Source organism: Chenopodium album, chromosome 17, assembly GCF_948465745.1.
Source record: "Chenopodium album chromosome 17, dcCheAlbu1.1, whole genome shotgun sequence".
NCBI classification, from domain to species: domain Eukaryota; kingdom Viridiplantae; phylum Streptophyta; class Magnoliopsida; order Caryophyllales; family Amaranthaceae; genus Chenopodium; species Chenopodium album.
This window is the reverse complement of record NC_137850.1, coordinates 4,084,378-4,101,997: the sequence shown is the minus strand read 5'-3', so window position 1 is coordinate 4,101,997 and position 17,620 is coordinate 4,084,378. Positions and strand designations below refer to the sequence as shown.

The window sequence follows — 17,620 nt, the reverse complement described above, 5'->3', positions numbered from 1 at the left end:
AACTACAATAATCTTTTGCCAAGGATTTATTTATTATGATGATTATTTTTAAGGGGAAGTCTTAATCTAGGATCTTCCTATTTGTTGCTCATGTTGTGGTTTAAGATTGCTCATAAGTCAATAATAAGTATCAGAGTATTAGACAACTTACCAGTTAAGCTGCTAAGTATCAGATTCTGATTATAACTTCCTGATTAAACTCCTAAGTATCAGACGTTGATGGCAAATTACAACAAAAAATTTAAATTGGTCATAAGTCAATGAAGTCGTTCTCGGAGAACAACTTCATGATTAAGCTCCAAGTATCAGATTCTAATTATAACATAACGTAGATGATTCTTCAATAATGTTTTCCCACATTGCGTTTCTACTTTTTTTTTTTTTTAATGAAAGGTACACCAAGTTTAGAGGCCTCCTATCTCAAGGAGGACCAAAAGCTAAAACTATACATGAAAAAAAATAGGAAAATTTGTCAGAAATAACACCACCTTTCAGCGATCTTCCGATAATAAAACGACTTTTGAATTATTCCAAAATGGAACGACCTTTGATACACATCTGCCAAAAATAGAACATGACCGTTTGGTAACCTATTTAAAAGGTTACTTGTAACACGTGTCACACTATCATTGATCAGTTTTTTTAACAATTTTTTCTTTTTTTTTTTAAAAAAAAAAAAAAAAAAAAAAAAAAAAAAACCTTAAAATTGAAAAAAAACTTAAAAAAAAAGGAAAATCCCTCCCACCACCGCCACCTGCCTAGGCTGCCACCACCGTCGGCGCCTGAAACCTCTCCCCCGTGCCGACTTAACCATTTCGCCGGTCGTCTGCACCCCCTTCCCCCCTTAACCCACCACCAGAAAGTCGAAAACCCTATAACAAAACCACTTGATTTTGGGGTTTTAGGGTTTTTGGATAGTGGTTCAAAGGGGGAAGGAGGATGAGACGGCCGTGGAGGGGCGAAATGGGTTCGCCGGCACATGGGAGGGGGTTTGGCCGACGGCCGGTGAGGGGAAGGGGGGTTTTCAAGGGGAGGGAGAAGGGTTTTAGGGTGGACGAAGGTGGTTCAGGGGAAGGGGAGGGCTGAAGGTCGGGCACTCGGGCTAGGTAAAATCAATGCTTTCTAATTATGATAATGCCAAACATTTGTAGGATGATTTGCATGAAAGATTTTGTGTTGTTAATTGTCCTCGTATTCAGAATTTAAAGGCCCAAATAAATAGGTGTGAACAATCTAAAAACATGACAGTGGCTATTTACTTTGGCAAATTAAAGGTTTTATGGGATGAACTTGCTAAACTTGAACCATTAATTAATTGCAAGTGTGGGAAGTGTGAATGTAATGTGGGTAGGCAACATGAGAAGAGGCGTGAAGATGATAGACTCCAACAATTTTTATTAGGCCTTTGTTCCAAGTATTATGCTCAAACTAGGTCCAATATATTGGCACAAGACCCTCTACCCACGTTAAATAAGGCTTATCAGTAGGTTTCACAAGATGAGCTTGTGAGAGGACTTGATAGAGTCCGTGAGGAACCGGTGCAAGCCGTCGATTTTGCAGTTTGTACGGGCAGCACTCAAGGCCGTGAGGGGTCCGAATCTAGCACTAGAGGTTCGGTGTGTGCTAAGCGCAAGAAGGGTGGTCATGAGACTTCTCGATGTTGGTCTGACAAAATTTGTAATCATTGCAAAAAAAAGGGGACATATTGAAAGCAAGTGTTTTGAACTTCATGGGTACCCACCAACCACCAGTGATGGCGGCCAAGGGGGGTCACTCTCGGCTGGCCGTGGTCAGGCCTCGGCGCGTGCCAACGCAGTCACGGGTTCGGGTGCTCCTTCACATGGTCAAGCATTTACAACCGAGCAATGGAAGGCAATCACGGGTTTGTTTGGTAATGCCAATGTTCCTGAGAATCGCTTCAATGGTAAGTTTGATGTTACTTCATGGATTATTGACACCGGAGCCACTCACCATCTTACCGGAGATGACTCTTGGTTGTTTGATACTCGATATTTTGTGTGTCCTGTTGGTTTACCTAACAGGGACACAGTGGTGGCTTCCGTAGTTGGTTCGGTTCATTTATCGGACAAAATCACCCTCACCGGTGCTCTTTATGTTCCGCATTTGAGTTGTAATTTGCTTTCAGTGTCTCAACTTACTGATGAGCTTAATTATTTTGTCCAATTTAATCTTTATATGTGTGCTATACAGGACCAAGCGAAGGAGCTGATTGGAACGTGAGTTAGGACAGACGAAATATATTATTTTAGCAATTCGGATTTGGTGCATCAAGTTGGCGTTGTTGACGCATCCTCAAACTTGGAGTTGTGACATCGTCGAATGGGTCATCCTTCCGAGAAAGTAGTTAAGTTGCTTCCTCATGTTAGCAGTAATAAAGATTGTTTAGTTAAGGGGTGTGAAGTATGTATGTGTGCTAAACATCCTAGAAATAAATTTCCTCTAAGCGATAATAAAGCTTCTAGGAGTTTTGAGAAAATACATTGTGATTTGTGGGGTCCATAACAACATGTTTCGTCGTGTGGAGCTTGTTGTTTTTTTACTATTGTGGATGATTATTTTAGAGCGGTTTGGATTTATTTGTTGGTTGACAAAACTGAGATTTTCAGAAAGTTTTTGACATTTGTTGCAATGGTTGAACGACAATTTTCCCAAACCATTAAAATTGTGCAGAGTGACAATGGTACTGAATTTAATTATTTGTTGGATTATTTTAGAACCACTAGCATTGTTTTTCAAACCTCGTGTGTGGGGACTCCTCAACAAAATGGGAGGGTTGAGCATAAACACAAGCGCATTCTTGAAGTTGGGAAAGCGTTGAGGTTTCAAGCCAAATTACCCATCTATTTTTGGGGTGAGTGTGTCCTTGCTGCAGCTCACTTAATTAACCGTACTCCCACTCCTTTGCTACAAAAAAAAACACCCTTCGAAATATTGTTTGATAAACCACCCTCATTTGATGCAATTCGTACTTTTGGTTGTCTTTGTTTTGCCCATAACCAGAAAACTAATGGAGACAAATTTGCGAGTCAAAGTAGGAAATGTGTCTTTGTGGGTTACCCTTTCGGCAAAAAGGGATGGCGATTATATAATCTAAAGTCGAAATTTTTTTTTTGTCTCACGAGACGTGAGGTTTGTTGAGGATGTGTTCCCTTTTGGTACCCCAGAGGATGTAAATATTGGGACCCATGGTGACATAAATGGTGAGGTGGATGAGGATTTTTTAGAGTATGGGTTGTATGATGATGAATTTGGAAATTTGGGAGTTGAAAATGAATATGTGTAGGCATCCACGAGCATGGAGCAACCAGCCCTACACTCGGAGCTACCTGTGGGCACAGCAGGTACCGCGGCTGGGCAGGAAGCTAGCCTAGTTTTTGCTTTACCCGAGGGAAAACCTGTGGGCGCAGGTTCGGTAGATACTCAGCAGCAGGCCAGCACTGCTGAGCATCCTGTTGTTGGGTCTCCTGCGCCACACCAGCCGACCAGTAGTGTCGAGCAGCCACAACCGGAGCCTTTAGGTAAAGGTGTTTGTGAAAAAATACCATCGGTGAAGCTTCAAGATTATGTCACTCATTCCGTTTTTGCTAATAGTCCGTCTCAGTCCACTCCGTCATCCAATACTCCTTCAGGTACTCCCTATCCTTTAGCACATTATATAAATTGTGACAAATTTTCTGTGAATTATCGCAAGTTTCTTGCAGCCATTGTTCATGAAAAAGAACCGAAATCATTCAAAGAGGCTATGAAGTATGAGGGTTGGAAACAATTCATGAGAGAAGAGATAAAAGCTTTAGAAAACAATGGGACATGGACTTTAGAGCATCTTCCTCCGGGCAAGAAAGCTCTAGGTAGTCAATGGGTCTACAAGACAAAATTCTTGTCTAATGGTGATGTTGAGCTCCTCAAGTCTCGTTCAGTGGTTTATGGTAATCATCAGCAGGAAGGCATAGACTATGGTGAAACATTTGCTCCGTTTGCTAAGATGACTATAGTTCGGGCCGTTCTTGCAATAGCAGCTGTAAAAAATTGGGAACTCCATCAGATGGACGTTCACAATGCCTTCTTACATGGTGATCTTAATGAAGAGGTATACATGAAATTGCCTCCCGGGTTTGAGAGCTCTGATCCGTCCTTGGTGTGTCTCTTAAGAAAGTCATTGTACGGGTTGAGACAAGCCCCGCGGTGTTGGTTTGCAAAGCTAACTACAGCTTTGAAAGGGTATGGAATTCTTCAATCTTACTCTGATTTTTCCCTTTTTACATATACTAGAGGCAAGGTTCAAATCAATATCTTAGTTATGTCGACGATCTTATTATTTCTGGGAACGATTCCGCTGCATTGACTGTGTTTAAGGCTTATCTCAGTGACTGTTTCAAAATGAAGGACCTTGGTTCTTTGAAATATTTTTTGGGCATAGAAGTTGCTCGTAGTTCATCTAGTTTGTTTTTGTACCAACGAAAGTATACGTTGGATATTATTTCTGAAGCAGGTTTTTTAGGGGCAAAGCCGAGTGGTTTTCCTATTCAGCAAAACCAAAAGCTTGGCCTCGCAGATGGAGAGCTGCTTGCGGACCCTGAGTCCTATCGTAGATTAGTGGGACGTTTGATTTATCTTTCGGTTACACGACCTGATTTGGCATACTCAGTGCACATTCTTTCATAGTTTATGCAACAGCCGCAGTCCGAGAACTGGGAAGCGGCCTTGCGTATGGTTCGATATTTGAACGGTACCCCTGGTCAGGGTATTTTGTTAAGTGCCACTAACGATCTAACCCTGCAGGGTTGGTGTGATTCGGATTGGGCGGCGTGTCCTCTCACTCGTCGTTCTCTGACAGGATGGCTTGTTTTTCTTGGTCATTCTCCTATTTCTTGGAAGACCAAGAAACAACCTACAATATCGACATGTTCTTCTGAAGCCGAATATAGGTCCATGTCTTCCATCACGTGTGAGTTAAAATGGCTTAAGGCCTTGTTATTGAGTTTGGGGATTCAACATCCTAAGGCGATTAAGTTATTTTGTGATAGTCAATCTGCTCTACATATTGCTAAAAATCCAGTGTTTCATGAACGCACTAAGCACATTGAGGTTGACTGTCACTTTGTTCGGGATGCCATTAATGACGGGCTAATCTCTCCATCCTATGTTCCTACTTCTTTCCAACTGGTCGATATTTTCACAAAGGGACTCGGAAAGTCGCAATTTGATTTTCTCCTTTCCAAGTTGGGCATTTTTTATCCTAATGCTCCAACTTGAGGGGGGGTATTGAGGAAAATAGGATATATTTTCAGAAAATATTAGGATATATTTGATAGCATATTTTTAGTAGTTTATAATATCTTTTGATACTTTCCTAATTTATCTTGATTAGGTTTATTTTAGCTTGTATTATATATGGTTGAACGGTGATTAATAATACTCAAGCTTTCTCCTTCATTAATTTTACAATGGCACCATGGAATGGTTGTGTAATTTCAACATCAAGCAAGGATACCATAGAGGAAATTATTTACTCCTTTCATTTATTAGCTGACACCGTCAAATTTATTTGTACATCTTCAAATGTACTAGCTAGTTTGATCGTAAATATAAATAAAATATTAGTAAAAGTTATTTTAAAACGTTGATAATATGAAACCATATATCAATTTCTACTTATCAACATTTTGCATGATGATGATTTTTTTTTTTTTTTTTTTGGTAATCCATTAGTAAAACCGAATAGTCAAAGGTAAAATATGAATAGGAAATAAAGTTTAAATGTGTCAATTATTATGATATATGAAGGGAGTCTTAAGACAAACAACAAAAAGACTAAGAAAATGACCAAAACCATGGTGAGAATGGACATGCAAATCTGGAAACAAAATCATTGACTATCCCAAAAATAAAATTGGACAAATAATTTAAGTACAATAATTAAGCAAAATAATCTTGTCATCAATTGTCTTATTAATTTATTTCTCCAATTTAATTAGCAAATATATTCAATAGTAGAATTATAAATATAAGTTGTCGATGACAGTTATTGTTCTGTCATGTTGTGTAAGCTTGTGAAAAATCTGTGTAGACGAAGCATGACCCCACCATAATTAGTGCTAAATATTCCAATTTAAAAGAAAGAGTAAATGAAATTCGAACTTGTGACCTTAGTGTCAGTGTGTTACGTTAGCTCTTATTCAATATTATGAAAAGAACAACTCAATTAAAAGTTTAAGTTAATGGTTGAAATCCAAGATTGATTTATACACTCTATCATATTTTTCTCTTCAAAACTAAAGATCTAAGGTGTATACACGTCAAAGATATGTCTAATAACTTATATGATTTATACCCATCAAAAACCCATATGATTTGTGTCAAATTAATGTGAATGAGTCAACTTTCTCATTCATCTCTATGCTATATAAATAATTTACATAAGATTTCATAGCCTAAACACACTAGGAACACAAACTTCTATATGTGGCTAGTCATACCGTGTGTGTGGCCAATAATTATGGGGGTTACATTGTTAGTGCTATAGGGGTTACTCACTTGGTTAGATGTTAGTAAGGCTCCGTTCACTTCACCTTATTTTTGCCGAACTGAAATTATTTTTACTGAACTTAAATTATTTTTACTGAATAGAATTATTTTTACTCATTCTCTGTTATAATTTCTTCTCAAAGATACTGATTTTTACAGAACTGAAATTATTTCTGCTGAACTGAAATTATTTATATAGATCTGAAATTTTTGCTGAACTGAAATTATTTTTACTGAATATTTTTTTTAAGGTGAAGTAAAGAGGGCCTAACTTGATCAAGGGTTACTCACTCGATTATAGGTTACCAAGTCGTTTAAGGCTTACTCGGTCAGGGGTTACTCACTCGGTCAGAGATTACTCGTCAATCAGGCTTACTTGGTGTATGTCAGCTGGCCACACAATTCAATGTGGACAGCTGCACACAAAAGTTATTCCGTATAAGATATATATTAACATAAATAAGATATCTAAAGATATTACTCGGTAACAATATTCTATAAATATTCTATAATAATTACTCCGTAACAATATTCTATAATAATTACTCCGTATTATCTTAACAATTTGTAACATGCATTTGTTCCAGGTGTGTATCCAAGGATTCTACTGGTACGAGCTGGGCCCCGTCGATGACTTGCGCAAAGCAGCACACGTAAATTGCCCTCGGGGGTGGCTCGAGGAACCCCCCTCCGATGCTTAAGTTAGAATGTGTTTAGAGAGAGAAAGTGTACTTAGAGAGATATAGAGAGTGTAATAACTTGTGTATCTAACCTCTTTTCCGTTGTACTTTGCCCTCTATTTATAGGCGTACGATCTCCTTTGTGGAGAGTCATACTTGGTCAGTCCTGTGGGCTGACTCTACTGGGTTGAGGAGCCCCTCAACTATTCTTTCAGAGGTGAGTGCGCACCCCGGGGGCCGGTCTAGGAGCCTGGTGATAGCTCAGCAGGAGCTATCCTATACAACTAGCCCCTCAAGAGGTGGTATGAGGTCACTCATGCCGGCTCTTGCTTGCGCGGTGAATCCCTTTTTTAATGGCTCCAGCTGGAGGAAATAGCTCAGCAGGAGCTATCCTCTATAGCATTAATTATGCATTAATTATACGCGTAAGATCGATCATCAACTATATACTAAAAGACAAATCAGCAATGACACGTGTCATCTCTTAGTGTGCCTTTAGTTTTTTTTTTCTTTTTTTTAAAGAAAAAAAGAAATTAAAGATATAAGAGAATCTAAAACTGTAGTAACTATTCCTTAAAAATCCATATGAAATATCTTATTTTGTCAAGTTTTCTAAGAAAATATTTTACATATATACACATAAAATTATATTACTTTTTACAAACATATATATTTTATCCATGTATATTAAACTAAATATTCTTTTATATTATTCACATCATTTATATTAAATGTATGATATATATTTGGAAAAAATGTATTGTACAAATTATGAATTTAGACATATCTTTTCACACAATTTATTTGGGTCAAGACTTCTTAGAAAATACTTTGTATTTAACAAGTTGCGCTATTTTGCAACCATATTTCTTCCATAGCAACTCAACAATATATTTTTGTATTTATCTTATTTGTATGTGGTACGGAATATTTGCAAAAAAATAACTAAGATTTTTTTTTTGGATAATCTAATCGAAATTGAACCTCTATAAGAATATTTTTAGTATTACTAATATTTTCTCATTTTATGTATGGGGTGGCATGATACAATCAATTGTTAACATTCTTTGTTATTACCATGAAATAAAAATAGATTATAAATAATCAAAATTGAAGCGCTATAAGTATATAATTTTCTCATTTTATGTATATGGGTGGCATGATACAATTAATTGTTAACATTCTTTGTTATTCATGTTTTAGTCATATTTGCTTATGAAGGCAGTTTTATGAGAATGGAAAATGGAAACAAATATATACATAGTATATCTTATGCATATAAATTTTAAAGATCTTATTTCTATATTGAAATAATAAAATCATTGAAAAGTAATAAATTTCAATGGTCTTTTTTTCCATTTTTGAAAAATTAAATTCAATGATTTATTTTGATTTGTAAGTTACTGGTCTATTTTCTTGAAAAATTAGATAGACAAAATTAGGTTAAATGACACATGAAATAAAACTTTTTTTTTCATATATTTTATTAGTAATCCCCGTGCATTGCACAGAACCTAAACTAGTAATGAATATTTTTGAGGTTGGAAAACGTACTGTTTATAAAATGCCAGCTAAATTGCATCAAACTCTTAGCTTTTGGGGTGAAAGTAATTTAGATTAAATAGAACCGTACCGAAAACCAAACTAAATTGGTAATTCGGTTTGGATTTTTTTGAATTCGAATTGGATCAGTTTGGAAAAATTAAAATATATGGATTACAGATTGGATTCGGTTTGGGTTTAAAAAAACCAAAAACCGAATTTCGACCTATTACTTTAAGCCCAATTTTGTTTTTCAATATCCAACCACTTTCCCCTTTTATATATAAACTAAAAAAAAAACCCCGATTCTCAATTTTCCTTTCTTAATATCTTACTCTCTCACAAAGAATGTAATTAACAAGAAAGTGATTGTAGGAATTTTCTGGGTGAAGTTCGGGTTTCGGATTTGAATGGTGCAAAAGAAGAGAACAAATTTCGGTTTAGATTGGATTCTAATTCAAAAAACCGAATTAATTCGGTTTGGTTTGAATTGGATTGAATCTTAATTCGGTTTGGATTTGGATTGAGATTTCTAAAACCGAATTTATTTGGATTGGATTTGGTTTTGGCTATAATCCAAATCGCAAACCGAACTTTCACCCCTACTTAGCTTACATAAAGATATTCATTTCAAAATTAAAAGGTCTCTTGTAGCATTTGTCATTATGTCCGTGGCAAGTAGATTTGGTATGTTCGTGTTGTTTGGGCCAACTCCATTGTCCTAAGCCCAATGACTTAAAATTACGAAAATACCCCTCTATGATCCAGCCCATCATTAATCACTGCAAAAGTACAGGTTTACCCTTAATCTGTCCAACCAAGTACAGATTTGCCACCTGAAAGTACATCTATAAATAGCTCATCATTCATTAATGAGGGAAACTTTTTCCTAATTCTCTCTCTTCCTCTCTCTAAAGTACTATCTCTCTTTTTCTCTCTCTTGAGAATTCCCTTGCTGACTTAAGTATCGGAGGGGCTTTCCCGGGTCACACCCCTGGGCAGCTAACCTTCCTTGTTATGCAGGCGGAGCTTTCAGACGTGCAAGCGGAGCTCTCAGACATCCCTTTGCTAGGCGGAGCCAAAAGACACTTGAACAATCAGACAAGCTCTAGGACATCTTGATATACTTTATACCCTAAGACTCCCAGGAGCATTCTGTTTCCCAAAACACTTGTCAATGATATAATTGTCATGCAATTAGTGTTAAAGAGTTGGTATGTTCATTATTAATTTATTGTAATCGGGTGTAGTAGGTCGAGTGTCGGTCGCCAATAATGATAAATATTGAAACATAATTCACCGTCACCGATTGATTTTGCTACCTGCAAGGTCTGCAACTATTCTGGTGGGAAAGTAGCCAAAAATTGCAATAACTGACTAAATTAATGACAATAATAACATTGACTTTAAACAAAATGTTCCTTTAAAGGAGCGACGAAGTCAGAAATTTGCTCTTGGGTTTATTTTTGTTTTCACATTGCATATTATAGTGAAATCAAATACTTCTTACCATAATATGCGGTCTAAATTAAAATCAGTATTACCTCTATTACATACTTTCTCCAATTTTTATTTTAGTTAACACCGTTTGACTTTTACACTATTCACACAACATGTTTTGACTCACTTTTGTGGTTTATAAATACGATAAAATATATTCATATACAATCTTATTTGAATCATTTCAATGTATATTTTATTAATATCCACTTTTTATAATTTTACAATGTTAATAATTAGAAATATTAATCGTTAAGAACATGCGTTGACAGGCATGATAATAGAAAAGTATCAACTTAAAAAAAAAAAAAAAAAAAAAAAAAAAAAAAAAAAAAAAAAAACAGAGAAAGTATTAGTTACAATTTTTAGATATTACTTATGAGATTTAAAATTTTTTAAAATTACAAATAATATATAACGAAGGTAATCATACATGCACGTATGCAGTTACAATGACTTACAAAATTACACTTGAACTCAACAAATCTTTAGATTGAAGGTTCTAAATTAAAATCAGTATTACTTCTATTACATATTAATTACAATTTTTAGGTATTACTTATAAGATTTAAATTTTTTAAAATTACATGCACGTATGCAATTACAATGACTTACGACATTACACTTGAACTCAACAAATCTTTAGATTGAAGGTTCATTTCTAGGTGATTCACGTGATCTTAAATATTGGAAAAAAGTCAAATCACACAATATAATTAACAATAAACCAAATACACTTATTGTATAGGGTAAGGCAAGGAGATGTGTGTGTCTCCCTCGCCCCACCCTATGAAGATTAAAGTATTCTTATCACTGTCATTAGTCAATCAAATTAGTTGTAGTTATTAAATTAAAACCAAGATCTCATTAATTCTCATGACTTGCTAAATAGATTTAGACAACAATTTATCAAAATATGTAAATCATAGAACTTTTCATAAATTAAGCCATCAAGTGCACAAATATCAAGAAATTAATTACCAAATTTTTTAAAAACATCAAAATTCAAAAAAACAATCATGAGGAAACCCAATTTATTTTCATGATAAGAAAAAATAACATTTATCTAGCATCAATTTTGTAAATTAATCAAAATAATATCCCAATCGGTATGGCATTTCTGTAAATAAATCAACATTAATGGAGTCCATGTATGATAAAAAAAAATTTATTTATTTACAGAAATGCCACTAGATGAACATTTTTTTTTTTGGATGCAAATAAGGGTCAGAGCCCATTTATTGAAACAAAACAAGCAAAATCACGTGGCCATGCCACCCAATAACATCCTCCCGTAGAAGATTATTTATTTCGATCGGAGGTGCATCAAAATAAATAATCCTCTCCTCTTGAATGACCCCTCCTCCCCTCCCCCCTCCCATATTGACAAGTCGATCGGCTATCTTATAACCCTCCCTATAAAACAATGAAATAAACTAAGAGAATTGTGTTTATCATGAAGATAAACTTGTATTTTCTAAACATTTTTTTGTTTATCATGAAGATAAACTTGTATTTTCTAAACATTTTTTTATTTATCATGAAGATAAACTTGTATTTTCTCAACATTCACATACTCGCTCACTAATTCAATTAATTAATTCATTCATTCAATACAAAGTTTCAATTAAAAACACACATTCGCAATAATACACATTCGCAATAGTTTCTTAGTAACATAATGTTTTGTAATATCAACTTTTATACTCTCTCTGTTCAAGAAATTTTGCCTAACTTACTATTTATATGGTTAAAATAAAAACTTAGATTGCATTTCTTGATTTATACCCCGAAAAAAAAAAAAAATTATTGTGTTGGGGATCTCATTATTGGATTAATTGAAACTAGTGTAAAATTTTCAAATATCTAATTTTTATAGTTTCACTTAAACTCAACCAAACATATTAATGGGTAAAAAAAAACACATTGGAGATTGCATAAATGTAAAGTGAGTTGAACTTTCATAACGGAAGTAGTACATTTTTATTGATTTTAAGTTATATATGTTGTTAAGGTTGTTGAGTACTTAACAAAAATAAATTAAAGATGTAGAAATTGAGAAGCGTTAATAAGAAACATAAATTGAAGGAAAAAAAAAAAAGGACGCACAACATTTAGCAAGGGAAATATTGTCAAGAAACTCATATGATCACAAACACCGAACATAATCCTCGATACAAAAAATATAGGAGAGTAAAAGAATTCTAATGTATTAGGGGTGAATACAATGACAATTCTCAATATCTATCTGAACTCACAGAGGAGTAGGATAAAAGGGATAGTATGGATAGCTAGTGTGTGGATTATGGAGAGTGTGTATGTAGAATCTCCAACCTATCATGATATCTTAGAGAGCTAACATATGTAGGTAACTTATCTCTAAGCCGTAACAATGTATATGGAAGAACACTCATAGAGTGCATAAGAGGATTGGAACCTTGAAGGAATATTAGAGGATGTGGGACATTGTGGGTGGAATATATGCTCCCAAATGATGCCCAATATGGCAATATCACATATTTATTGCAGATGGGGATAATGGAGGTGAAAGAAGTGCATGAAAACATGGTAACATATACTCTAACTAAATCTGGAATCTTCTTCAGCCATCACCAATTTTAGGTTCTTTCACTATTTTCCCCCCAATTTCTCAAAATGTTAGAATTCTATAGTAATCTTCGGTAACCTTGAGTCCTTGAGACATAATAGTCAGGCTTTGTACGTAATTGGGCCACATTAATGCGCCAACATATATATCAAGGTCAAAATAGTGCATTGATATGCATGTAAGTGTGTCAATTATTTTAAAACTAATAAAGTATGAGTTTCAATTATCTTAGACAAAAAATTCAAGAAAAAAAAGGGTCTTATGCAAAATCACAATGAACAAATTATGAATATTTTTTCTTATAATCAAATAAAAAAAAAAAAAAGGTCGATCACTTAATTATACTTGTATATAAGAAATTAATGCAACATAAATAACAAATTGTACATATCATACTCTACTCCAATCTTATAGGAGTAATCAATGGTTTGTTAGAAAAGAAGGCTTCCAAGTTTGCTACAACAATGTCTTCGACAGCCTTAAAGGATTGTGGAGTAAAGGCCGCTCGATGAGGGGATAAGACTACATTGTCTATACCGAATAGCTCTTTCGAAATATTAGGCTCATACTCGAACACATCAAGACCAGCCCCTCCAATTTCGCCTTCCACCAAAGATTGCACCAATTCTTTTTCGTTGATTAGAGCCCCTCGGCCAACATTAATGACACATCCATCCTTTTCTAAAGCAGTCAATACCTTCTTGTCGATTATATGGTGAGTTTGCTCGGTTAACGAGCAACAAAGGATGAGAATGTCACTGTCGAGGGCCAAGTCATAGACATTGTCGTAGTAGGGAAAAGAAACAGAGGATTTCTTCTGCCTAGAGTTGTATGCAATGGTACAACCTGTTAGAGGACCATCTCAACCAAAAGCTTAAGCTGATGGTTGAAGCCCAGGAATATGTTTTATACTCTATCACTCCCCCTCACATGAAAGGCCCTTTGGGCTTGAAATGTGAATGCAACACAGGCCCACCCATACCTGATGCAAATTAATTCCACTTTGAAGGAGGGGCGGATGAGATTTGAACCCGTGACCTTTGTGTCACGCTGGCTCTGATACCATGTTAGAGGACCATCTCAACCAAAAGCTTAAGCTGATGGTTGAAGCCCAGGAATATGTTTTATACTCTATCACAACCAAATGATATAAGTCGATTTGCGACCAATGTTCCTATGCTTCCTAGGCCGACTATGCCTATTCGCTTTCCACGCATCTGCCATTGACATTAACATACTTAATACGAAGTATCAAAGTACCTACATACAGATGTGATACAACCAAGAAACTTGATCCTTGAGAATTTTTAATATAACAAGTAATTATCATAAAGTACACTAAGAATTAGAAAACGTATTCTAATTTATCCCATAATATATTAGATAAAACGTATTCTAAGATTTCATTTAATTTGTCTCAACTACTTACAATAAAGAAAAAAAAAAAGTGTATTAGCAAACATTTACCTTCAAAGTAAAAGAACAAATGATCGAAAATAGAGAAGAGTATTCAATAGTTCATCATCATAGAGTTTCACTTCTTAAAATTAACGAGAATTGTTTGGCCGAACATATAAATATGGAAAGTCAAAACCACCTAATCAAGCAAAGTAAGCAATTGACTTCCACATTGTTTTAGGCATCTCATTTGTTTTTGTTAGAATAATATTTAAGTGAGGTTTGTTGAGAAATTAAAAATTATAGTGAATAGATAGTGAATGAATACACTAATTTTTATATGTGGCTGGCAACATGGTGTGGCCAGTCCGTTTCATATAACGGACTCCGTTATACCAAACGGGTCCGTTATTTTAAATTAAAAAAAAAACGTGTCTTTCTTTTTTTTCATTTTATTACATCAAAAGGTTCTTCTTTCCCAAAGTTTTCTCATTTTCTCTATTCCATTTTCTCTCTCCTCAAACTGTTCTTCTTCCATTTTCTCTCTCCTCAAATTCTTTCTCCTCTAAATTGTTCTTTTCATTGATAATGACTAAAATCAAAATAATCTTCCCTAAGGGAAAGAAAGGATCGACATATACGCTGAACTCTCCTACTTCTAATATAAATCAAACCCTAATTTTAGTAATTTTTCGATTTTCCTGTCATCTATGCTCTGCAATTTGAACAAGCATCGAGAGATTGTTTTTGGTGGTGTGAAAGAATTCGTGAGTAGAAATCAAGCAATTTATGAAGAATTTCTAGAGAATGAAAAGAAAAAAAAAAGGCAGATGAAATGGAGGCTGCTAAGAAGATGCTGGAGGAGCTTGCTAATGTAGAAGATACAGCAATAGTTACTTTTTTCATCATGTAGGGATTACTTTTTAAAATTACAGTGTACTTATTTTAGGGGTTACTCGTTGGTTTTATAGGGAGGGGTTAGTTGTTGATTTTACAAGGGTTGTTTGTAAAGTTTTAGGGGGTTACTTGTTACTCATAGTTTATTAGGAGTTACTTGTTAGTTTAATTTTACAGAATTTGTTGTTAAGTTAGAGGGGTTACTTGTTAATTTTTGTTAAGTTTCAGGTGTTAGTTACTTGTTAGTTTTATAGGGGTTACTTGTTATTTTTAGGGGTTACTTGTTAATTTTTGTTAGGGTTACTTGTTTATTTTAGTGGTTACTTGTTAGTTTAACAGGGGTTACTTGTTAATTTTTGTTAGGATTACTTGTTTATTTTCGGGGTTACTTGTTAATTTTTTGTTAGGGTTACTTGTTTATTTTAGGGGTTACTTGTTAATTATACATGGGTTACTTGTTAATTTTTGTTAGGGTTACTTGTTTATTATTGTTAGGGTTATTTGTTTATTTTAGGGGTTACTTGTTAGTTTAACAAGGCTTACTTGTTAATTTTTGTTAGGGTTACTTGTTAACTATTGTTAGGGTTACTTGTTTATTTTAGGGGTTACTTGTTAATTTTTGTTAAGGTTACTTGTTTATTTTAGGGGTTACTTGTTAGTTTAACAGGGGTTACTTGTTAATTTTTGTTAGGGTTACTTGTTTATTTTAGGGGTTACTTGTTAATTTTTGTTAGGGTTACTTGTTTACTTTGGGGGTTACTTGTTAATTTTATAGGAGTTATTTGTTAATTTTTGTTAGGGTTACTTGTTTATTTTAGGGGTTACTTGTTAGTTTAACAGGGGTTACTTGTTAATTTTACAGGGGTTAGTTATTAGTTTTACAGGGGTTACATGTTAATTTTACAGGGGTTACTTGTTAATTTCTTCAATTTCATTGTATCTATTTTCATCTTCCAGATCCAATACCTGATTACTGGTTTGGATTTCGAGATTCATCAAAGAATCTTCAATTTGTTCGATCTTTAATGATTCTTGTGAATCAGGTAATTTTTCGAATTCTTCTGCCATTGTTATTCTTGAATTTCTGGAAGAAAAATTGTGTGAGGTTTCGCTCAATTTTCGCATTCGTTCCTCGTAAATGAGTTGTTATGGGTTTTAAGGTTTAGAAATTTGCGCGTGTTTTGTTGAGCCATTTTGTTCAGCGCTTGTTTCCTAATCCCGTTATACGCGCGTCGTTCTCCGTTATTTTGCTGACTTGGAAGCAGGCCACACGGTGTGGCCTGCTGTACCAAAAAGGCGCCGGAATGAATAATTTATTTTGAAATATGCGATGATAAAACAGGATAAACATTAATAGAAAAGGAAAAAAAAAAGTAATATTCCGAATTTGAGATCAATAGAGAATATTAAAAAGGTTAGATAATTTTCTTTTTACAAAAATATGTAGTAGATGAATTTCATTTTTAAAATGTTTCACTTTATTATAAAAATAAAAAATAAATAAAATAATAACCCACCTTATATAAAGCTTTTTTTTTTTTGGCACCTTATATAAAACTTGGAGGCAGTATTTCATAAAAAAAAAAAAAAAAAATCACTTTTCTAATAACGTATCAACCAAATGAGGTGTCCTTGGATTCATTAAAAAAAATAATAAATTAAAATACAGTCTACTCACACTAGAGCCAACAGGGAACTCCCCTGGCCGGGGCCAAACTCCATTGCGAACAAATCGGTCCGCGGCAGAAAACTTACGGAGCACATCAAGGAGCATTCCAACAGTATAATCGGCTACGTCTTCTGAGAATACGTCGCCAACATTAGCTACAAGGATCCCTCGACGGCGGCACTCTGAAAGATCAATATGGTTGTAGCCTGCGCAAGCAACCACAATAAGCTCCAAAGAGGGGAGGCAATCTAAGATGTCCTTCCTTAGTGGAGATGCCCATACGCAGACAAGAGCACGTGCACCACTACCGTTGGTCCTCAAGTAAGATTGGATGGCAGAGGAGTCTGCGCCAACGGCATCAAAGGGCTCTAGGAGAGTGAAATTGGTGGCAAGGCGGTGGTGGAAGAAGCATGTGTAGGAGGGTATGCGGTGAATAATGAGGAGGGGTTTTTCCTTCACTTGTTGAATGTGAGAGTGGGAGATTATGGTGTCCGACATTTTTTTTTTTATTATTATTTAATTTGTACTTGAAAGACTGATTTAAGAGTTTGGGGATTTTAAATCTTGAGGAGAAGTATATAATTGAGTGAAAATAATGTGGGAAGCTAAATGTCGCCCTCGAATATCTAACTAACGCTCGTAAAATAAAATAAAAATACAAATTTACCTTTAATTTATCAAAAAAATTACCCCTCATACTCTCACTCCTTGTTCACTCTTTAAAACATAATTCTCTCCCTAAATAACAACAACCACCACCACCTCTTCATACTACCCATC

General features: G+C 34.8%; 1 protein-coding gene across 1 annotated transcript; it reads right to left on the bottom strand.

Moving 5' to 3' along the window:
- Nucleotides 1–13,094: 13,094 nt before the first annotated feature.
- LOC145587436 (glyoxylate/hydroxypyruvate reductase HPR3-like) lies at nt 13,095–17,338 on the bottom strand. The gene is made up of 3 exons (XM_081644172.1): nt 16,850–17,338; nt 14,018–14,093; nt 13,095–13,722 (listed from the first exon to the last, which is right to left on the bottom strand). The coding sequence occupies exons 1-3, from the start codon at nt 17,336–17,338 to the stop codon at nt 13,274–13,276; spliced, it is 1,014 nt and encodes a 337-aa protein (XP_081500298.1). The 3' UTR covers nt 13,095–13,273.
- Between the last annotated feature and the right edge of the window lie 282 nt (nt 17,339–17,620).

Excerpts from the sequence above, each read along its gene's own strand:
- LOC145587436 (XM_081644172.1), bottom strand. The coding sequence starts at position 17,338 with ATGTCGGACACCATAATCTCCCACTCTCACATTCAACAAGTGAAGGAA. Across the intron at positions 14,094-16,849 it reads AGTTCCCTGTTGGCTCTAGT|ATGCGTGGAAAGCGAATAGG; the intron begins GTGAGTAGACTG and ends TGTCAATGGCAG. Across the intron at positions 13,723-14,017 it reads AAATCGACTTATATCATTTG|GTTGTACCATTGCATACAAC; the intron begins GTTGTGATAGAG and ends GTCCTCTAACAG.